Source organism: Vigna umbellata, chromosome 6 (assembly GCF_029865625.1).
Source record: "Vigna umbellata cultivar VRB3 chromosome 6, Vumbellata_1.0, whole genome shotgun sequence".
NCBI classification, from domain to species: Eukaryota; Viridiplantae; Streptophyta; class Magnoliopsida; order Fabales; family Fabaceae; genus Vigna; species Vigna umbellata.
In genome coordinates this window covers 15183405-15204164 of record NC_142170.1, presented here as the reverse complement: position 1 = coordinate 15204164, position 20760 = coordinate 15183405, and the positions used below count along the sequence as shown (strand labels likewise).

The 20760-nt window shown below is 35.3% G+C and overlaps 3 protein-coding genes across 3 annotated transcripts; 1 reads left to right on the top strand and 2 right to left on the bottom strand.

Moving 5' to 3' along the window:
- Positions 1–1339: 1339 nt before the first annotated feature.
- On the bottom strand, positions 1340–3852 carry LOC124832196 (uncharacterized). The gene is made up of 6 exons (XM_047306334.2): positions 3396–3852; positions 3190–3316; positions 2729–2952; positions 2253–2426; positions 1659–1753; positions 1340–1557 (listed from the first exon to the last, which is right to left on the bottom strand). Exons 1-5 carry the CDS (start codon positions 3555–3557, stop codon positions 1667–1669), a joined length of 774 nt encoding a protein of 257 aa, XP_047162290.2. The 5' UTR covers positions 3558–3852; the 3' UTR covers positions 1340–1557; positions 1659–1666.
- Positions 3853–5702: 1850 nt separating this feature from the next.
- On the bottom strand, positions 5703–7810 carry LOC124832186 (uncharacterized). Its single transcript, XM_047306324.2, has 2 exons — positions 7794–7810; positions 5703–6480 (listed from the first exon to the last, which is right to left on the bottom strand). The coding sequence occupies exons 1-2, from the start codon at positions 7808–7810 to the stop codon at positions 5703–5705; spliced, it is 795 nt and encodes a 264-aa protein (XP_047162280.2).
- A 600-nt stretch (positions 7811–8410) lies between these two features.
- Positions 8411–20441, top strand: SUS2 (Pre-mRNA-processing-splicing factor). Its single transcript, XM_047306335.2, has 26 exons — positions 8411–8896; positions 9539–9662; positions 9782–9874; positions 10022–10412; positions 10673–11153; positions 11280–12070; positions 12187–12272; positions 12997–13179; positions 13316–13630; positions 13722–14026; positions 14096–14550; positions 14640–14766; positions 15125–15366; positions 15438–15561; positions 15657–15846; positions 15966–16073; positions 16224–16477; positions 16599–17215; positions 17291–17397; positions 17613–17867; positions 17955–18428; positions 18571–18732; positions 18875–19072; positions 19152–19430; positions 19588–19830; positions 19961–20441. The coding sequence occupies exons 1-26, from the start codon at positions 8625–8627 to the stop codon at positions 20153–20155; spliced, it is 7071 nt and encodes a 2356-aa protein (XP_047162291.1). The 5' UTR covers positions 8411–8624; the 3' UTR covers positions 20156–20441.
- Positions 20442–20760: the final 319 nt, after the last annotated feature.

The window sequence follows — 20760 nt, the reverse complement described above, 5'->3', positions numbered from 1 at the left end:
TATTAGTTCACGTACATGTTTTTGGATTATGCTTAGATTGTATAATACTTTTTTTTTTATTTTGAATTTGGAGTTTAACATGTGTGACTTTTATTTAGATTTGAATTTAAAAAATTGTAATTTTTTTATTTTAAAAAAGTTTATAATTAAATGAGTCAGTGAGTCAACCCGTTTAACCCACCAACCCGTGATAGGTCAGGTCGGGTTCGAATTTTTTCAACTCGCTAATAAGTGAGCCGAGATGGATTGACTCACTGAGTGACCAACCCATGATAAGCCGGGCCAAATTAAGTCAGATTATCTGTTTTGACAACTGATGTCTTTGTTTTCACTTATGTATTATATGAAAGGAAGTGAAATAATGAATCTCGAAACCTAGGTTTTGATTGAATTCATTCATTTAAAGAGAAAAAGATACAATCAGAAAGTTAATTGGACTAAGAAGGAGACTTTCATCACTTATAAAAGATTACAAAAAACTATATATAAGTTGATATAAACTATGAACTTGAAGAAAGTCTCCTAAAGAACACATTTATATAGATACTCGATGAAAATAATATTTTTTTATTATAAATGGACTCATATAATTCAATCTCTTCTTAATTAGTCTTGCTTGTTATTATATCTTCCTTGCAAAGGACTAAAAGAAAAAATAATTATAACAAACCTAATAGATGACTAATTTAAAAAACTAAATATGAAATTAACAAAGTTGTTGATGCATAGACTGCGTAAAATATGATGGTTGAAAATTTGTCATGATTTAATATTTTAGTAAGTAAAATCAGATAGCTAAATATGAGAGGGATTTTATGTATGGAAAAATTGTCCATCTCAAAGCCTTTTTCATTATTTATCAAGTTTGGATTACAATTTTATTCAAACCTAGCATATAAGAGTTTGAATCAATTTGTTTCTCAAAATAGTACTTACTACAAAGAGCTCATCGACATATTTTATTCAAAACATTCCTATAGTCAACCCTCTAGATTGGTATTATGACTAATCTTAATTATCAAAGTCAAAAATTTTATTTCAAACATCTCATACAAGATTAACCACAATCAATAGATGACTTGAAAATTATGATTAGATAAAAACAATGTAATATAATGTTACTACATCGTCTTCTCTTTTGTATTTTCTTAATCTGGATCACAGCATTTCTATATGAAAAACAAACTCTAATTACACATCTACAACTAACTTTCCCAGAAAAAAAAAAAATGTACAAAGCACAAACTCAATCATTTAACCCATCAAAACTTGGAACAAGTATATCATCTCTACATGGAAATCAATATTATCTTGTATGGAATAAGGACTGCAATAGTAATAATCGAAAATAGTAAACTCAATTTAAAACATAATTGGCAGTAAACTGTTGTGGTGGTACATCAAGTGATCTTAGCATTCATAGTAATTACAGTACACTCAAATCTCGATGCTAAAGTAGTGATAAATAGTTGAATTAACTGACGAATACTCTCATCTATAGTGTCAAATTCTATCCAAATCACCCCCGAACTGTGGGAATAGTTACCATTCCTTGACCTACAGGAGCAACACAACTGCAACAAATCAGCAACAAGCATTTTTCTCTGGGATAATTAATTAACCAAATGCAGCTATGCCTAAATTAATATTCTACATACAGATCGCTCTAGAAGGCATCAGGAGGGAAACGCCCAGGAAAAGAGTTGTACTGTTGTGCCTGATTCAAATGCATCCGCAAAGCATAGTTATTCACCTGTCAAAAAAACCACAAGACACAGCATTCATCAGCAAGCACAAAAAAGTTTTAACTGAACAAAAATGGGTCATGATTATTAATCTAAGAATTGCATCCACCATTATAACTACCAATCCCTCTGTCTATGGGTTGAAGAAATAGTATCTCCTCATATCTTAACAGTCTGAAACAATGGACAGGTTGAAGCATAGGATAAGACAAAGAAGGAGGAAGTTGGGAGATGAATAAAAGGAAAATTCTGACTTAAAAGATCTGTGGTTGATTGGAGATAGTAGAATTACTACCAAGTCTAAATCCCGCGAGGATATACACAGTAGCATATCCATGATCATCAATCAAGTCATTCCTATTTCTAAAGCAAAATGCTAACAGCATTTTCTCCTTTCCTCTTCAATTTTATAAAGGAAAGGGATTCAAAATTTATGCAGATAATAGTTCAATTTCAAACTTCAAATCCCAATGTACGACTTTGAAATCAACCTGGACAAAACTGTACCTCAAGAGTTCTGATCTGCTCCTGATATTGAGACACCAACTGCTTCAACTGCTGCAACTCTTGGGTTTTACTATCGTAATCCGAAAGGCGTTCAAGCTGGATTCTAAAAGCACTTTTAAAACAATTTTTCTCCTTAGTCAGGGCTTCAATTTGCTCCTTCAGCATCAAATTTTCCTGAAAGTGAAAACCACTCATGAGTGACAACAACCAAAACTATCACATCAGTTATTAATATAACCAAACTGATACTTCAACATGTAGCTATCCGTTGAGAACATTACTTACCTACATGCAAGATGTCAACGCATCATACACACGAAATTTAATGCATACAAGCCTCAAATGCAGGTGCATCAGGCTAACTTGCTAGCATGTACCACAGACTATTATAATCTACAACAACAGCCTTCCAAATTCCCATGACCAAATTCTTAAACAAGTACAGTTAACGGAAGCAATTGAAGCACGAGACATACCCTTTGAAGGGCAGTTGTTGCCCCAGAACTGGCGTGTGCACTAATAGATTTTTCTAAAACCTCTAGCAGTCTAGCAGCTCGAGCTCTGGCATCATCAACGCTGGTAGCACATGTCATCTCTCTGACAAACAAGTCAATCCACTCAGCTCCATCAGCAGGAAAGTTGTCTGCAGCCGGCTGACCCCCAGAAGCAGATGCAGCATCCCCATTCTCTTCCAAAGCTCCTGCAAGTTTTTCAAAATCAAACCAACCAGATCATTTAATTAAGCCATACAATTTTATCAAAGAAATTAAAGCCGATAACGAGACACAACGAATATCCAATTGAAATTCAAAAACCACGGGTACGAATAATAGTAATCCAACTATAAATTAAAGAATAATAGTAATCCAACTATAAATTAAAATCGATAATCTTTAATCTTTTGGTGAGGATTTAAATAACGGTAACCTAATTACACCTGTGTCAGGGTGGGGTTGAGGAGCAGCTTGAGAATTATCATCGGTAGATCCCAGACGGAGGCCGTGGAGGCTCTTGATGGCAGCATCTAGGTCATTACCACATTCTTGGAGGGCTTTCTCGAGGATCTGTGAGAATAACAGAAAACAAAATTAGCGATGAATTTGAATTTAATTACCAAAGAAAGCATCAAAGAAAAAAGAAAACCTGATCATCCATATGAGGGAAGAGAGGGCGAAGGTGATCGACGAGGGAAGGAAGAGAGAGGCGAATTGGGGAAGATGAACAGCGGAGCCTCTTGGATACTGGCGGGGAAGGTGGAAGCTCTTCGAACAAAGATCTCTTGCTTCCGCACACCGCAGCAGACATCGTTCAATTGCAACAATTGTGCCCGCTTTTCTTCTTCTTCTTCTTCTTATTCTATCTTTCTCTTCCCCCAAATAATAATATCAATTCTATTCTATTCAATTCAATTCCACACAAGATAGGGTTCGGTTAGGATTGAACGGGGAAGAAGGGAACAACAATGCAAAAGAACGAAAGAAGAAATGAGGGTTTATATGAATTGGTGTGGTATATGATATTCGTCTCTTGGATAGGTCAAGTTCCCAACAAACAAGTTAAGTTACGGCCTGTTCCGTCCTATTCCAAATCCAAAGTCAGGGTTACCTATCTATGCCAATGCCATCTATCCAAAATTTTCATCTTCCTTCTTTTATCTCCTAATCTCATACTCCTAATTTTTTTATATCTAACTTAATCAAACCTAATCACTCACTAATACCTTTTAAATCCTGCGCTGAAATTATTGAAAAATGAATTACAAGACTTCAAATTAAATTTCTACCCATAAATTATATATTTATTGACTTTTTAAACATGTTTCATTTGACTATTTTTTATTATAATCTGAAATTAAGACTTAGCAAAACCAAATATTTTGTAAGTCGTTTGTTCAATTTATTATTATTATTATTATTATTTTACGTTTTTCTAGCATGAATACAGCCAATGGTAAATCTTATATAATTTAATGCTCCATGTGCGCATATAAATTTATTAATTTGATTGATGAAGTTCTCAAATAATAATGAATAGTTGCTTGAAAATTAAAAAAAAAATATTTTATCGTAATATATAAACATTTAAATAAATTTTTTGAAAAGTGACATAACATATCTAATTTCAGAAGTGTGAGGTTTAAACTATGAAGGTGTTTTTAGTAGAATTATAATATTTGTACTGTATATAAAATTATATACAATTATGCAAGAACATAAATCATAAATCATAAGTATAAACTTAATACAGTGTTGTGTTTAAAAAGTGTTAGGAATACAATAATAATAGAATTATGATTAAAAGCAAAACTCTCTACCATATATTCAAAGTTTTAGGAAGTTGTATATAATTGTATAATATTTTTAAAAATAAATCCAATAAGAAAGGTGACTATCAACCTTACTTTTGTGTATGAATTTTCTTTTTTGAAACGATAGAAATTTTATATGAATGGTGCATTATTCATTAAAAGAAATACACCAGTACTTGAAATGGTAAAGACATAACATATTTGCTGTAAAAAAAGTATTTGAGATTATCTAAATATACAAATTTTAACAACTTTACTGTTCTTCTATTTACGAGATTTAAAGATCGATCATGTCATAAGGGAAAAAAATTATAGATATTATAATTTGATTATTCTTATACTTTGAAATCGTGTTAATATTCTTTATCTTTTATAATCCATATGATATAATATATTACAAGAAAAAATGATTTTATTGGTAACAGGTAATCTCTAATAGTAGTCTCACACACAAAAATATGTCCAAAAGAAAAAGGATATTGATGAGTTTTTTGGGTTTATTTTTCTTTAATACAAATCTAAATTTTTATTTATGATTCAAATATGTTAATTGAGATTTTAACTTATAGTAATTTTGATTATGATCTACACCAAAACTTATAGAAAACACAATTTTTTAGAAGGCATTTAAAAAATAAATAAAGTCGTCTAATAGATGCAGTGTATAGACTAAAATTAATATTGTGTAATAAACTATTATATCTCAAATCATAATTTCTTTAAATAAATATTTTTAAAATAAAATGATTAATTATCACTTATTAATATCAATCAATATATAAGAATACCTCGTTATATTTAGGTTTAATACCTCTTTTGATCCCTCGAAAGGGGGCCAATGTTCAATGTGGTCCCACCTTTTTTTAGAAGTTCAATGTAGTCCCATCTTTTGTAAAAAGTGTACAATCAAGTCCTTTTTGGAAACGGCGTTAAGTTTTTAACGGAGCAGCTGACAGGGTGGACTGAAGTTAGCTACGTGGCTTTGTGTGGGTAATACGTGGCTGTGAGTGGGTGCTACGTGGCTGTGAGAGGGTAAATTTGATAATGTTACTGAGGTTAGGAAATCAGAAGTTAGGGTTTCAGGAGTTTTAGAGAAATTGGTAATTTGGGATTGATCATCGTGGAGGAAGTGTGTTGAAATCTCAAGCGCTATCCTTCCCAGTATCATCATCATCATCTTTCTTAGCCTCAGGCTTGCTATCCTTCCCAGTATCATCATCATCATCTTCAACCTCGCTATCACTGCTAAGAACCTCTTCTTTATCCATCATACTCTCCCCTTGTTCTTTAGCCAGAAAGTCAACCTTTTTATCCCCATCTCCCACCCCATCAAGGTGATCCGTAAAGTCTAGTTTGGTTTGCGGAGGGGAATCATCCCAAACCCTGTTTTTCTTAACCACCTTTTTTGGTTCAACCTTGGCAGCAACAACGGCCTCTTTCTTCTTCCCGTTCCCATTTCCATTGTCCCCTTTTCCTTTAAGCTTTTGCAGCCTATTTACATCAAAAGCCCCTATATTAGCACTCTCATTCTCTTTCCCAATATTCACACTACCATTACCACTACTCTTCAAGTTAGCATTAGAATTATTCTTAGCTACAACAAAACCACCATTCTCAATTCTACGCCCTTTCTTCCCATCACCATCCCCGTCACTCTTTTTTTCTGTCCCAGCGTTTTTCCCTTCCCCCTGCCACGTGTCATTTGGCTGTTTCCTTTGAGGAGCCACCGCGGGGAGGGGATTCGTTTTCTTCAAATTCTCGGCGCGTGCCTCGGCCTCGATCTGCAGCTGGCGGAAGATCTCGTCAAAATCTCGGTATTCGGTTTTTTGGGATTGGTATAGGCCAGAGAATTCGCGTTTGACGGCGGCGAGTAGATCGTCGACGTAAAGGAGGTGGAGGATGCTCCAACATCTTTGATCACTGCAATGCCACAAACAGTCTGAGATAGGTTTTTTCTGATTTGGGAAATTGAAAAAAAAATGGAAAAGATGGGTTAGGTTTGTGGAGGATACGGGAAATGCAGAAGATGATGGAACACGCACTGACACCAACTCACAGCCACGTATTACCCACACAAAGCCACGTAGCTAACTTCAGTCCACTCTGTCAGCTACTCCGTTAAAAACTTAACGCCGTTTCCAAAAAGGACTTGATTGCACATTTTTTACAAAAGATGGGACCACATTGAACTTCTAAAAAAATGTGGGACCACATTGAACATTGACCCCTTTTCGAGGGACCAAAAGAGGTATTAAACCTTATATTTAATATATTTTTAATAATTACTAAGTCCTTTTATCTTTTTATTTAAAATATTTATTTAACGTTCTTTATATATTTATCTAACTATTATGATTTTTCTCTATCTTACATCTAATGAGCGTTACTTAAAATAAGTAGATAACATTTTTGTCTCATAGATAAAAAATAAATAAAACTAAATAAAGCCTACATTAAAAAACCTCTAACTTATTTATATGTTAAGTGATAGTTTTTTTTATATGTTGTGATGAATTAATTGTCTGGTTATAAAATGGCATAATGTGTTTTGTGCAATCAATTAATTTTTCAAACAGTATCTTTAGACATAATCAACTCACTAAAAAACTATGCACAAACTTTTCTACTGTTATCATTTTTAATCAATTCATTTTGTTTAATGTTGAGCAATGTACACAATATTGAGTTTAAACCACTCGAGTTAGTTAATTTAAAACGATATAAACAATAATAATTATTATATATAAATATTCAAAGTGATAATACGAGAATATAATAACCACTCATAATATTAAATTATGATATTATCAGGCTATCATTTTAACTTATGTATTGTTAGGGGTTTAATCATCATGTAAACTGAATTATTTGACATGTCAATTTTTGTTAGTCCATCAACACCTAAAAAAGTATATATATTTTTGTGTGTAAATTAATATTTTATGTCAATATATTTAATTCTTTCATAATATATTTAATTCGTGGTCAACTATATAAAACTAAATCATTGTTTGTATTTTATTCTAAACTCAAATCGCTAACCTAACTTATAAGCCAAATAACTAAAAAAAAATGACATTTTTCATTATCATATTCGTGAAAAACTCTCAAAATTTATAGAAAATATTATTTTTTCCAGGGATTTTATATTCGTGAGGAAAGGAATTGCATTCCAGAACTTTTTTATGCAGTGAGAAACTGTTCATTAATTTATTTAGTGGGAAATTACTCACAGGAAATTTGGTAACATCTCTTGAATATTTCGTAATGCATTTTACTTAATAATTTGCTATAATTGCTTTCAAAAACATTTAAGAAAAACCCAGGAATATTTTTGGACAAGTATTCACAATGAACTTTCATAATAATGTTTTTATTGGATAATTTAAGTCTCACATTGTATATAAATAAAAAAGTAAAACAGTATATAAAGATGAAAGACCATTAACTAATTATTTTAAGGTTTTAGATAAAAAGTAATCATCTCTTATATAATTGACTCAGATGTTATTGGTATTTTTCTAATCACAGAGGTCACTTCCTCTTCAATAAACCCAACGGTTGTCATATCATGTAATTAAATTTTTTCATTTTTAATTGAAATTATAAATTTTAAAATAAATTAAAGATTATGCAATATATAATATTTTTAATCCATTAACAACTTCAATTTTTCAAAGCTATATAAAAAAATAGAATACGTTATAAAGATACTAAAATGAAAGTTGGGGCCATCACAATTGGGCTGAAACACGGAGCCCAAGTAAAGCTAACCCAACCGTGAAGGCGGTATGAGAAAAGAGACGGCACGTGGTAGCGTCGTTACTAATAGCAATTTTCGAACACCCACTGTCGTTCCTTTTCCACCTCTCAGTCACTCAACTCTGTTTGTTTTATCTCTCACTCATAAACCCTAGAACTTACAAATCCTTCTGCAGAGAGCCCTACAAAGCTCTTCGTTTAATCCACGCACGACATGCTCTGAAACTAGTTGCAATCATTTACACTACGCTGCTTCATCCAATTTCCGAAGCTTCAAGCTCCGACAGAGTAATCATTTCAAGATGTGGAACAACGGGCAGATTGTGCCGCCAGGAACTTCCGTTCCCCCTATTCCTCCACCTCCGACCGCGCAACCCTCGTACACGGTGCTTCCACCGCCGCCTCCACCTCCCGCGCCTATGGAGACCGAGGCCGATGCGGAGGCGCGGCTCGAGGAGAAGGCTAGAAAATGGCAACAGCTCAATTCGAAGCGGTACAGTGACAAGAGGAAATTCGGATTTGTCGAGACGCAGAAAGAAGACATGCCTCCTGAACATGTCAGGAAAATCATCAGGCAAGTGTTAATTGTTTTACACGCCTCGCTGCGGATTTCTTTTTCGAAGATTGCTGCTACAAGTGTTCTGTTATTCGTAACATGAGGTTTTGGAGTTGCTCGTTAAGGAAGTGAAATAAAGTTGTCTAATGAAACTACTTATGCAGTCTTAGAATTTATAAATGAGATTGAAGTTGCTTTGTTTTGCTGGGGAGAAAGGATGCCGGGTTATAACTAATGTTAGCGCTAGCTGATAGCTGATTAGAATCCATATTTTTCCGTGTTATGAACTTTGAAATGGATAATTTTCTCTCTGCAACGTGATGCGCTTAATTGATTTTTCCGTTTTGATTCAGAAGAAATGGTGTTAAGTTACTTGGACGTTATTTTTGTGTTTAAGCTTTGTGATGATCAAGGTTAGCTTGAAGATTGATGTAGAAGGATGTTCTGATAAAAAACCATCACTGTTTTATACCAGTTGGTTGATTCCAGAACATATCATTGGATGCTTATATGTTGGCAATAATTGGAATGTGTTTGAGTTTCTGACTTTGTATTGCGTAAATAACCAACTATGTTTCCCTGTGATGTTTTTTCTAATTTAATTATGGTGTTATTACCATAGTTTCCAGTAGTTATTATCTTTTCTGCTCTTTATTTCAGGGATCATGGCGACATGTCCTCAAAGAAATATCGTCATGACAAACGTGTCTATCTTGGAGCTCTTAAATTCATACCCCACGCTGTTTACAAGCTCCTGGAAAATATGCCTATGCCATGGGAGCAGGTTCTGTATATGTTCCAGTTCCTCGCGTTTGATCAATCTGGCTGTCTAGTTTTCCTCCCTTTCATTTGATTCATTGTACATAGTGATAACTTCTATAAATCTACTTTTGATAAATGTAGGTTCGAGATGTGAAGGTCTTGTACCATATTTCTGGGGCTATAACATTTGTTAATGAAATACCATGGGTTGTTGAGCCTATTTATCTTGCTCAGGTTTGTTATTCTAATATCTTTGTGCTGTACACATTATCAGCTTATCATTGATTTTGCAGTAAAAAGTAAAATCAGTTATCTTGTGTATAATCTTGGTATAGTATTTGTTTTATCTCTATAATTATGCACTAAAAAACTGTTGTGCAGTGGGGTACCATGTGGATCATGATGAGAAGAGAGAAAAGGGATCGTCGCCATTTTAAGAGGATGCGGTTTCCCCCATTTGATGATGAGGAGCCTCCTCTAGACTATGCCGATAATCTTTTAGATGTTGATCCTCTAGAGCCTATTCAACTGGAGCTAGATGAAGAGGAAGATTCTGCTGTGTATACTTGGTTTTATGACCATAAGCCCCTTGTGAAAACAAAACTTATAAATGGTCCTAGTTACCGGAAATGGCATCTCTCCCTCCCTATAATGGCAACTCTGCATCGACTAGCTGGCCAACTTCTGTCCGATTTAATTGACCGCAATTATTTCTACTTGTTTGACATGGAGTCATTTTTTACAGCAAAGGCTTTGAACATGTGCATACCTGGTACTTAGATTTCTTTCATGCCTATATTCTTTGCTATTTGTATTGAAAAGTAATTAAACTTGTTATGAACTGGGTCAGATATTGATCGTGATATCCTTCGAACATGATATTACTAAATAAAAGACTAGGTATCAAGGCAGATTATAGTAAGCTGTATAAGAAATATTAATTTATTTTGCAAATAATTTTAAGCATATTAGAATTATGTGGAGAGTAAAAATTGTGGATTGATTATTTTTCTTTTTATGTGTGCCATCCAGGTGGACCTAAATTTGAACCTCTCTACCGTGATATGGAGAAGGGAGATGAGGACTGGAATGAGTTTAATGACATCAATAAGCTCATTATAAGGTCACCTCTTCGGACAGAGTATAGAATTGCTTTTCCTCACCTTTATAACAATAGGCCTCGCAAAGTAAAGCTTTGTATCTACCATACTCCCATGATCATGTACATAAAAGCTGAAGATCCTGATCTACCTGCATTTTACTATGACCCCTTGATACACCCAATAACCAGTGCGAACAAGCGTGAGAAGAGAGTTTATGAAGAGGATGATGATGATGATTGGATATTACCAGATGGTGTGGAGCCTTTGCTTAAAGATACACAACTTTATACAGACACTACAGCTGCTGGAGTCTCCTTGCTGTTTGCTCCTCGTCCTTTTAATATGAGATCTGGTCGGATGAGGCGGTCAGAGGATATTCCTCTCGTGTCAGAGTGGTACAAGGAGCATTGGTAAGTTGTAGCTTTATCTCGTATGCTTTCTTGTGTCTTTCAATTATGCATTTGGCATTTTGACATTACATTTTTTAATAATATTCTGATACAAAAGTGAACTGTTTCGTTTTTATTGTCCAACAGTCCTCCGTCATATCCAGTCAAAGTTCGGGTTAGTTATCAAAAGTTGTTGAAATGTTTTGTGTTGAATGAGCTGCATCATAGACCTCCTAAGGCTCAAAAAAAGAAGCACTTATTCCGTTCCCTCCAAGCAACCAAGTTTTTCCAAACCACAGAACTTGATTGGGTAGAGGCAGGTCTTCAAGTTTGTAGGCAGGGGTATAACATGCTAAATCTGTTAATACACAGGAAAAATTTGAACTACCTTCACCTTGATTATAATTTTAATCTAAAGCCTGTGAAAACCTTGACTACGAAAGAGCGGAAGAAATCACGTTTTGGCAATGCTTTCCATCTATGTCGTGAGATCCTCCGTCTGACTAAACTCGTGGTTGATGCCAATGTTCAGTTCCGATTGGGGAATGTGGATGCTTTCCAGCTGGCAGATGGTCTGCAGTATACTTTTTCGCATGTTGGACAATTGACTGGTATGTATCGGTATAAGTACAGGCTTATGAGGCAAATAAGAATGTGCAAGGATTTGAAGCACTTGATTTACTATCGTTTTAATACGGGGCCTGTTGGAAAGGGACCTGGATGTGGGTTTTGGGCGCCAATGTGGAGGGTTTGGCTATTTTTTCTTCGTGGTATTGTGCCTCTTCTTGAACGATGGCTGGGCAATTTACTTGCACGCCAGTTTGAGGGGCGTCACTCAAAAGGCGTGGCAAAGACTGTCACTAAACAGCGTGTCGAGAGCCACTTTGACTTGGAGCTTCGGGCAGCAGTTATGCATGATGTGCTTGATGCCATGCCAGGTAATAAATTTTTGTTTAACATATATTCTTTTGATTCAGTTTATTTTCGTGTAGTGGTCTTTATTACTTTTTCTATGGATTTACTAAACTTATGGTGTTTTCCTTGTTGATGGTAGAGGGTATAAAGCAAAACAAGGCAAGAACCATCTTGCAGCATTTGAGTGAGGCTTGGCGATGCTGGAAGGCAAATATTCCCTGGAAGGTAAACAATTATTTGATTGTAACTCTTTTTACATGTGGCAATTTTAGCATTAATTTGGATTAGTATTGAACTAGTTTGTTTAAACTCCAAATAAGTATTTCTGAAATAAGGAATTATTTTTAAAATCACTATATTAAGAATTAGATAGAATTTGTTAATAAGAAAAAGCAGAAAACTTCTTATTTTTAAAAGAAGTAGAATAGTCAATCACATAAAAAAGTAGAAATATTTTTGTTTTATTAGAAAAACGCACTCGTTTAAAAATGAGCACAAACCAAACTTGCCCAATATCTTAGAATATAGAAAATTAGTGTTTATTTTTTAAAAATAAATTAATACAATCATTTACTAAATTTTATTAATGGGATTAATCTCTGTGTTGGTGTCGTTGATACTGCTGGTGAAATAGTAAACTTAAAACATCGTTGGATTACTAATGCACTAAATTAGGTTGCTGGTTAATAGCAAAACTCAGTTCGTGTTAGGTTTGAAGAGCACTTGAAAGAAGTCTAAATTGCGTGTCTATAAGCTATTGAAAGTCCTGAGCTTAGTGAGGCACAATAAGCAGCGAAAAACATCATTCTGAAAGTTATCAGGAATATGTTTTCATATATTGTAGCCTAGAGAAGCCATTCCTTCCTTTTGCTCAAATATTTATTTCTCCTCACCCGAATTGGGTTTTCTTCTTTATAGTCTCGCTATTGATATATTTCATAATATGTAGGTTCCTGGTCTGCCTGTTCCAATTGAGAACATGATTCTTCGATATGTGAAATCAAAAGCAGACTGGTGGACAAATGTTGCACATTATAATCGAGAGCGAATAAGAAGAGGTGCAACTGTGGATAAGACTGTCTGTCGAAAGAATCTTGGAAGATTGACACGCCTCTGGCTGAAGGCGGAGCAGGTCTGTTTACTATTCTCTCTGACTGATATGATTTTTTCTGGCTAACTATTTCAAAGAATTGTTGTTTGAATCAGTTCTATACTTTTTTTAATAAATATCTGTGGAGTCACTTCCTTGTCATTGATACTTTATGCAGGAACGTCAGCACAATTATTTGAAAGATGGTCCGTATGTTACTCCTGAAGAAGCAGTTGCAATCTATACAACAACTGTACATTGGCTGGAATCTAGGAAGTTCTCCCCTATTCCATTTCCACCTTTATCATACAAGCATGACACCAAGCTGCTTATCCTTGCACTCGAGAGGTTGAAAGAATCCTATAGTGTTGCAGTGAGGTTAAATCAACTGCAAAGAGAAGAGCTGGGGCTGATTGAACAGGCTTATGACAATCCCCACGAGGCATTATCAAGAATAAAACGGCACCTGCTCACACAGCGTGCCTTCAAAGAAGTATGTGCAAATATAATTAAAATTTGTTAGTTTTAGTATGTGCATTTCTATTACAGGATAGCACTGATATTGTTTTGTTTTGTTTTGGCAGGTTGGGATAGAATTTATGGATTTATATAGCTACTTGATTCCAGTTTATGAGATAGAGCCTCTTGAGAAAATTACAGATGCATATCTCGATCAATACCTGTGGTATGAAGGTGACAAACGTCATCTCTTTCCGAACTGGATCAAGCCAGCAGATTCAGAGCCACCTCCCCTTTTGGTTTACAAATGGTGTCAAGGTATAAACAATTTGCAAGGTATTTGGGACACAAGTGATGGTCAGTGTGTTGTGATGCTGCAAACTAAGTTTGAGAAATTCTTTGAGAAGATTGATTTAACGATGCTGAACAGGTATGTGATTTGTTGATCACTCTGGTTTTACTAGGCTATTTTCACTTCTAATTTTTTTTTATGTTGCAGGCTTTTGCGGCTGGTTTTGGACCATAATATTGCTGATTATGTCACTGCAAAGAACAATGTTGTGTTGTCATACAAGGATATGAGCCATACAAATTCATATGGTCTTATCCGTGGCCTTCAGTTTGCTTCATTTGTAGTTCAGTATTATGGATTGGTATTAGATCTTTTGCTTCTTGGGTTGACTCGAGCCAGCGAGATTGCTGGCCCACCACAGATGCCAAACGAATTCATTACTTACTGGGACACAAAAGTTGAGACTAGGCATCCAATCAGGCTTTATTCTAGGTATATAGATCGGGTTCATATATTATTTCGCTTCACCCATGAGGAGGCTCGAGACCTCATTCAGCGCTATCTGACTGAGCACCCTGATCCTAACAATGAGAACATGGTGGGCTACAATAATAAGAAGTGCTGGCCAAGAGATGCTAGAATGAGGCTCATGAAGCATGATGGTATAGGATTCTCCATTTTTCTTTGTGGTTTTTATTTATGTTTACATTTGATTCTTAATATGTTTGCAATTTGAATTGGTATAATTCAGTCAATCTTGGGAGGAGTGTCTTTTGGGATATGAAGAATCGTCTTCCTAGAAGTATCACAACATTGGAATGGGAGAACAGCTTTGTTTCTGTTTACAGCAAGGATAATCCAAACTTGCTTTTCAGCATGTGAGTGTTGATTTTTTTCAGCGATTCTAAATTTTTTCCTTTTCGTTGTTAAATGGAAATGGTTGCACATGTTAATTACTTTTTGCACTGCATTCAAGCCTTTGAAAATATCTAACTGGCCTAGGATGTCTGATTTATGATGATTGTGATTGAAATTATGATTTTAAATGGTCTAGTTCTTTTAGTTGCTTTAATTATATGTCATTCTACTCCCCATATGTAATTTTTGTATTTCTATTTGTAATTTGCTTGATGCCAATTTGTCATATCTTCATATTTTTTTGGGTTTTTAATTTTTTTTAGCCTATGCTTGTGATGAGTGAATCTATCTTTGCTTACATCTGTCAATCACCTTTAGGTGTGGGTTTGAAGTAAGGATACTTCCTAAAATTAGAATGACTCAAGAAGCATTCAGTAACACAAGAGATGGTGTCTGGAATCTCCAGAATGAACAGACGAAAGAAAGGACAGCTGTTGCTTTCTTACGGGTTGATGATGAACACATGAAAGTATTTGAGAATCGTGTGAGACAGATTCTTATGTCTTCTGGTTCCACTACATTCACAAAAATTGTAAATAAGTGGAATACAGCTTTAATTGGTAAGTGAAGCTGAATTATGGAGACTCTATGAAGAGGTTATCATCATTTTTCTCATAGTATTTGTTTTCAGGACTCATGACCTATTTTCGGGAGGCAACTGTACATACCCAAGAGCTGTTAGATTTGCTAGTTAAATGTGAAAATAAAATTCAGACTCGCATTAAGATTGGGCTGAACTCAAAGATGCCTAGCAGGTTTTTAATCCTTTTTTCTATTGTAGGTATATTAGTTGTTTCTTACTATTGTATTCATAACTATTGGGTTTAAAACTATGCTCTACTGTCATCAGGTTCCCACCTGTCATTTTCTACACTCCTAAAGAAATAGGAGGGCTTGGAATGTTGTCCATGGGTCATATTTTGATTCCACAAAGTGATCTTCGATACAGTCAGCAGACAGATGTGGGAGTAACCCACTTTAGGAGTGGAATGAGTCACGAGGAGGACCAACTGATTCCCAACCTTTATCGTTATATACAGGTGAACCTTAATTTACTTCCTCCTAAATGGATTAATATGTATGCATTTGCCTTGTCATGTGATTTGTGAAGAGTCATATTTAAATGAACTTTATCTTTATGTTCTCTTGGATTATGCAGCCTTGGGAGAGCGAGTTCATTGATTCACAGCGTGTCTGGGCTGAATATGCATTGAAAAGACAGGAAGCACAGGCACAAAACAGACGTTTGACCCTCGAAGATCTGGAAGTGAGTTTCTGATGCCTTTTTATTGATCTCAATATTTGTGTTTTGGTATACTGGTCTTGACTCTGGATAATATAGTGGCAATGTGGATCTGCTTTTCTTTGGAACACATCTACTTATTTACCTAATAAGCTATGTTGATCTGTTTTGCAGGATTCATGGGATAGAGGTATACCACGTATTAACACACTGTTTCAGAAGGATAGACACACTTTGGCTTATGATAAGGGATGGAGGGTGCGCACTGATTTCAAGCAGTACCAAGTTCTGAAACAAAACCCCTTCTGGTGGACACATCAAAGGCATGATGGGAAGTTGTGGAACTTGAACAATTACCGAACTGATGTTATTCAAGCCCTTGGAGGAGTTGAAGGAATTCTTGAACATACTTTATTCAAAGGAACATAGTAAGTCTTATATGCCCCTGAGCTTGTTTTTGCTGTTTGACTCAGTTTTAACTCTTTCTGCCACGTGCCTACTATGGAAAGAGCTGTAATTAATTGATCTACTGTTACTTTTCACTGTCAGTTTTCCAACTTGGGAAGGTCTTTTCTGGGAAAAGGCATCTGGCTTTGAGGAATCTATGAAGTATAAGAAGCTCACAAATGCTCAGAGATCTGGTCTGAACCAAATACCCAACCGAAGATTTACACTATGGTGGTCGCCAACCATTAACCGAGCCAATGTTTATGTGGGTTTCCAAGTGCAGCTAGATCTGACTGGTATTTTCATGCATGGAAAGATACCAACTTTGAAGATTTCCCTTATTCAGATATTCCGAGCTCACTTGTGGCAGAAGATCCATGAGAGTGTTGTTATGGATCTCTGTCAGGTTTTGGATCAAGAGTTGGATGCTTTGGAGATTGAAACTGTTCAGAAGGAAACGATCCATCCAAGGAAAAGTTACAAAATGAACAGTTCTTGTGCTGATATTCTTCTCTTTGCTGCTCATAGATGGCCAATGTCAAAGCCTAGTCTTGTAGCTGAATCTAAGGATGTTTTTGATCAGAAGGCAAGCAATAAGTACTGGATTGATGTTCAATTACGATGGGGTGATTATGACTCTCATGATATTGAACGTTACACTAGGGCTAAGTTCATGGACTATACAACAGATAACATGTCCATATACCCATCACCAACTGGTATATCTCTATCATTTACTATTCTCCATTATATGTATTTTTGTGTGTAGAGCTGACTACATTTTTTCCATTCAGGTGTAATGATTGGCATTGATTTGGCATATAATTTGCATTCTGCATTTGGCAACTGGTTCCCTGGGTCAAAGCCACTACTTCAACAGGCCATGAACAAGATCATGAAGGTAAATAAACCGCCATACATCACATATCTGTTGCAAAATTATAAATTATAAATCACTTACATATATTGACTTCTATATTTTGGGGATAAAAGTTTTGATGACCTGTTTTAATCTATATGGATTCCATCCCACCAAGCTATGGTGTCCATAGTGTTGAACGTAAGTGTATTATGTTATCTAACAGTCGTTAAACTAATAATGTTGTGCATATGCAGTCCAATCCTGCACTGTATGTGTTGAGGGAACGAATAAGGAAAGGTTTGCAATTGTACTCTTCTGAGCCCACAGAACCATATTTATCTTCCCAAAACTATGGAGAGATATTCAGCAACCAAATCATATGGTTTGTTGATGACACAAATGTGTATCGTGTTACTATCCATAAGACTTTTGAAGGAAATCTTACAACCAAGCCCATCAATGGTGCTATTTTTATTTTCAATCCGAGGACTGGACAGTTGTTTCTTAAGGTTTGTTTACATTCTCTAGTCTTTACTGAGGTGTTTCCAACATTTGTTGTCTGGTTATTCATCTTTTATATCCTACCTGGTTTGCAGGTTATTCATACCAGTGTGTGGGCTGGTCAGAAGCGTCTTGGGCAGCTGGCAAAGTGGAAAACAGCAGAGGAAGTTGCTGCTCTAGTAAGATCTTTGCCTGTAGAAGAACAGCCAAAGCAAATCATTGTTACTCGAAAAGGAATGTTGGATCCATTGGAGGTTCATCTGTTGGATTTCCCCAACATTGTTATTAAAGGAAGTGAACTGCAACTTCCTTTCCAAGCATGTTTGAAAATTGAAAAATTTGGGGATTTAATTTTGAAGGCCACAGAACCACAAATGGTGTTGTTCAACATCTATGATGACTGGCTGAAGAGTATATCTTCATACACTGCATTCTCTAGGCTTATTCTGATTCTGCGTGCACTTCATGTGAATAATGAAAAGGCAAAAATGTTACTGAAGCCCGATAAAACCATCATCACCGAACCTCATCACATATGGCCTTCTCTAAGTGATGATCAGTGGATGAAGGTAGTTTTGGATTTTAGGCTATTAGCTGCTAAATAACCTTTTTTATTTTGAATGTTATTTGTGGAAAAGTTGTGTAGTTCCTGATTCTGCAGCTTTATAAGTTCTCTGGGTATTTATTACTTAAAACTTGGTGCATTGACAGGTGGAGGTTGCGTTAAGAGATCTTATACTGTCAGATTATGCCAAGAAAAATAACGTGAATACTTCAGCCTTGACTCAATCTGAAATCCGTGATATTATACTTGGAGCTGAGATTACTCCACCTTCTCAACAGCGGCAACAAATTGCAGAGATTGAGAAACAGGTTATATATTTTGTTTCTTCTTGGTTATAAAATTGAAGACTTTTTTTCACACTTTTTCATTTTTTGCCTTTTGTAAACCTGATTTTCTCCTCATCTGCAACTCGAACCACTTAATCTTAGTTCTGTATTCATTATTTTACAGGCACATGAAGCAAATCAGGTGACAGCTGTAACGACAAAGACTACAAATGTTCACGGTGAAGAACTCATAGTAACTACCACTAGTCCTTATGAGCAAGCTGCTTTTGGTTCTAAGACTGACTGGCGTGTCAGGGCAATATCTGCCACAAATTTATATCTTCGTGTGAACCATATATATGTGAACTCTGAGGATATAAAGGTTTGTGCTAATTTTTCATCTTTTATGTCAATTATTATACAGTTCTTCCCCGAGCTAAATATTAGATTTTGTGTTGCAGGAAACTGGTTACACCTATATTATGCCAAAGAATATTTTGAAAAAGTTTATATGCATAGCAGATCTTCGAACGCAAATTTCTGGTTACATGTATGGCATAAGTCCTCCGGACAACCCTCAGGTTAAAGAAATTCGCTGTATTGTGATGCCACCACAATGGGGGACTCATCAACAAGTTCATTTGCCATCGGCTCTTCCAGAACATGATTTCTTGAATGATTTAGAGCCTTTGGGATGGATGCATACTCAACCAAATGAACTTCCTCAGTTGTCGCCTCAGGTTTTGCTTTTATTCGATTATAAGACTGGTTTTTAGTAATCCTTATGGAATATAGTAACGAGTTTAGAAGGATGATGATATAGTGTTGAAACAGTCGGCTTTTGCTTATCAGGGAACGTTACACGGTTATCTCACTTGAAAATTGATCTTACTGCAGGATCTCACTTCACATGCCAAGATCCTAGAGAACAATAAGCAATGGGATGGGGAGAAATGTATTATCTTGACTTGCAGCTTTACTCCTGGTTCTTGTTCTTTAACTGCATATAAGCTCACTCAATCGGGTTATGAATGGGGGCGTGTTAATAAGGATACGGGAAGCAATCCACATGGTTACCTTCCCACTCATTATGAAAAAGTTCAAATGCTTCTTAGTGATCGTTTCCTTGGTTTCTACATGGTAAACCTTCATACCTGCTCAAAGTTGATTCATTATTTTTTAGAAGTGATTATAATTTTTAATTAAAATTATGAATATTAGTATCATCTTGATTTACTGATCATTACATTTTTGAAAAAAAAAATTGTAGGTTCCTGATAATGGTCCATGGAATTATAACTTCATGGGAGTGAGACACGCGTCCGGGATGAAATACGGAGTGAAGCTTGGGACTCCAAGGGAATATTACCACGAGGACCATAGACCAACTCATTTCTTAGAGTTCAGCAATATGGAGGAAGGGGAGACAATTGCCGAGGGAGATCGAGAGGATACATTCTCTTAAGAGATAAAAAAATATTTTTTGTTAGAGATATATACAGTGAGACACGTCAGAATATGTTGTATTATTATTTGATGTTTGTGCATCCTACTGATTCTAGGGGTTTTGTAATAACGGTATCCATAGCTTTGTAAATAGTTAACAATTTATCTCTGCTTTGGCATTTGTTTGGCGCTTTGTATTCTTCCATGCAAATGATTTAAAACATTCGTGTTTGCTGGGGATGAATATTCCGAGGATGAAAATTCTCTCTAAGTAGTTTATTATCTTAATATTTATTGAGGATCTACTTTTCTAGCATTGTTATGAACCAGTTTTTAGTGTTTAGATGGAACCAATAATTTTAGGACTAAAATCAAAGCATTCGTGCGTTGAGAGATAAATATGAAGGTAGTTCGAGTCGTACAATATTCTGAAGTGACTTTATATAGTCCGATCAGATGAGATGAGTCGTGATAGATCAGTGATTAGTTTCAATGAGAATGAAGTGTAATTCCTCGAAGAAAAATGTATCCTACAGAAAGTGAGAAAACAGTATATGTTAATCGAACTTTATATTTAAATAAAAAGAATAAGCTAACTTAAGTGATTGAAATTTCAGTACCTTA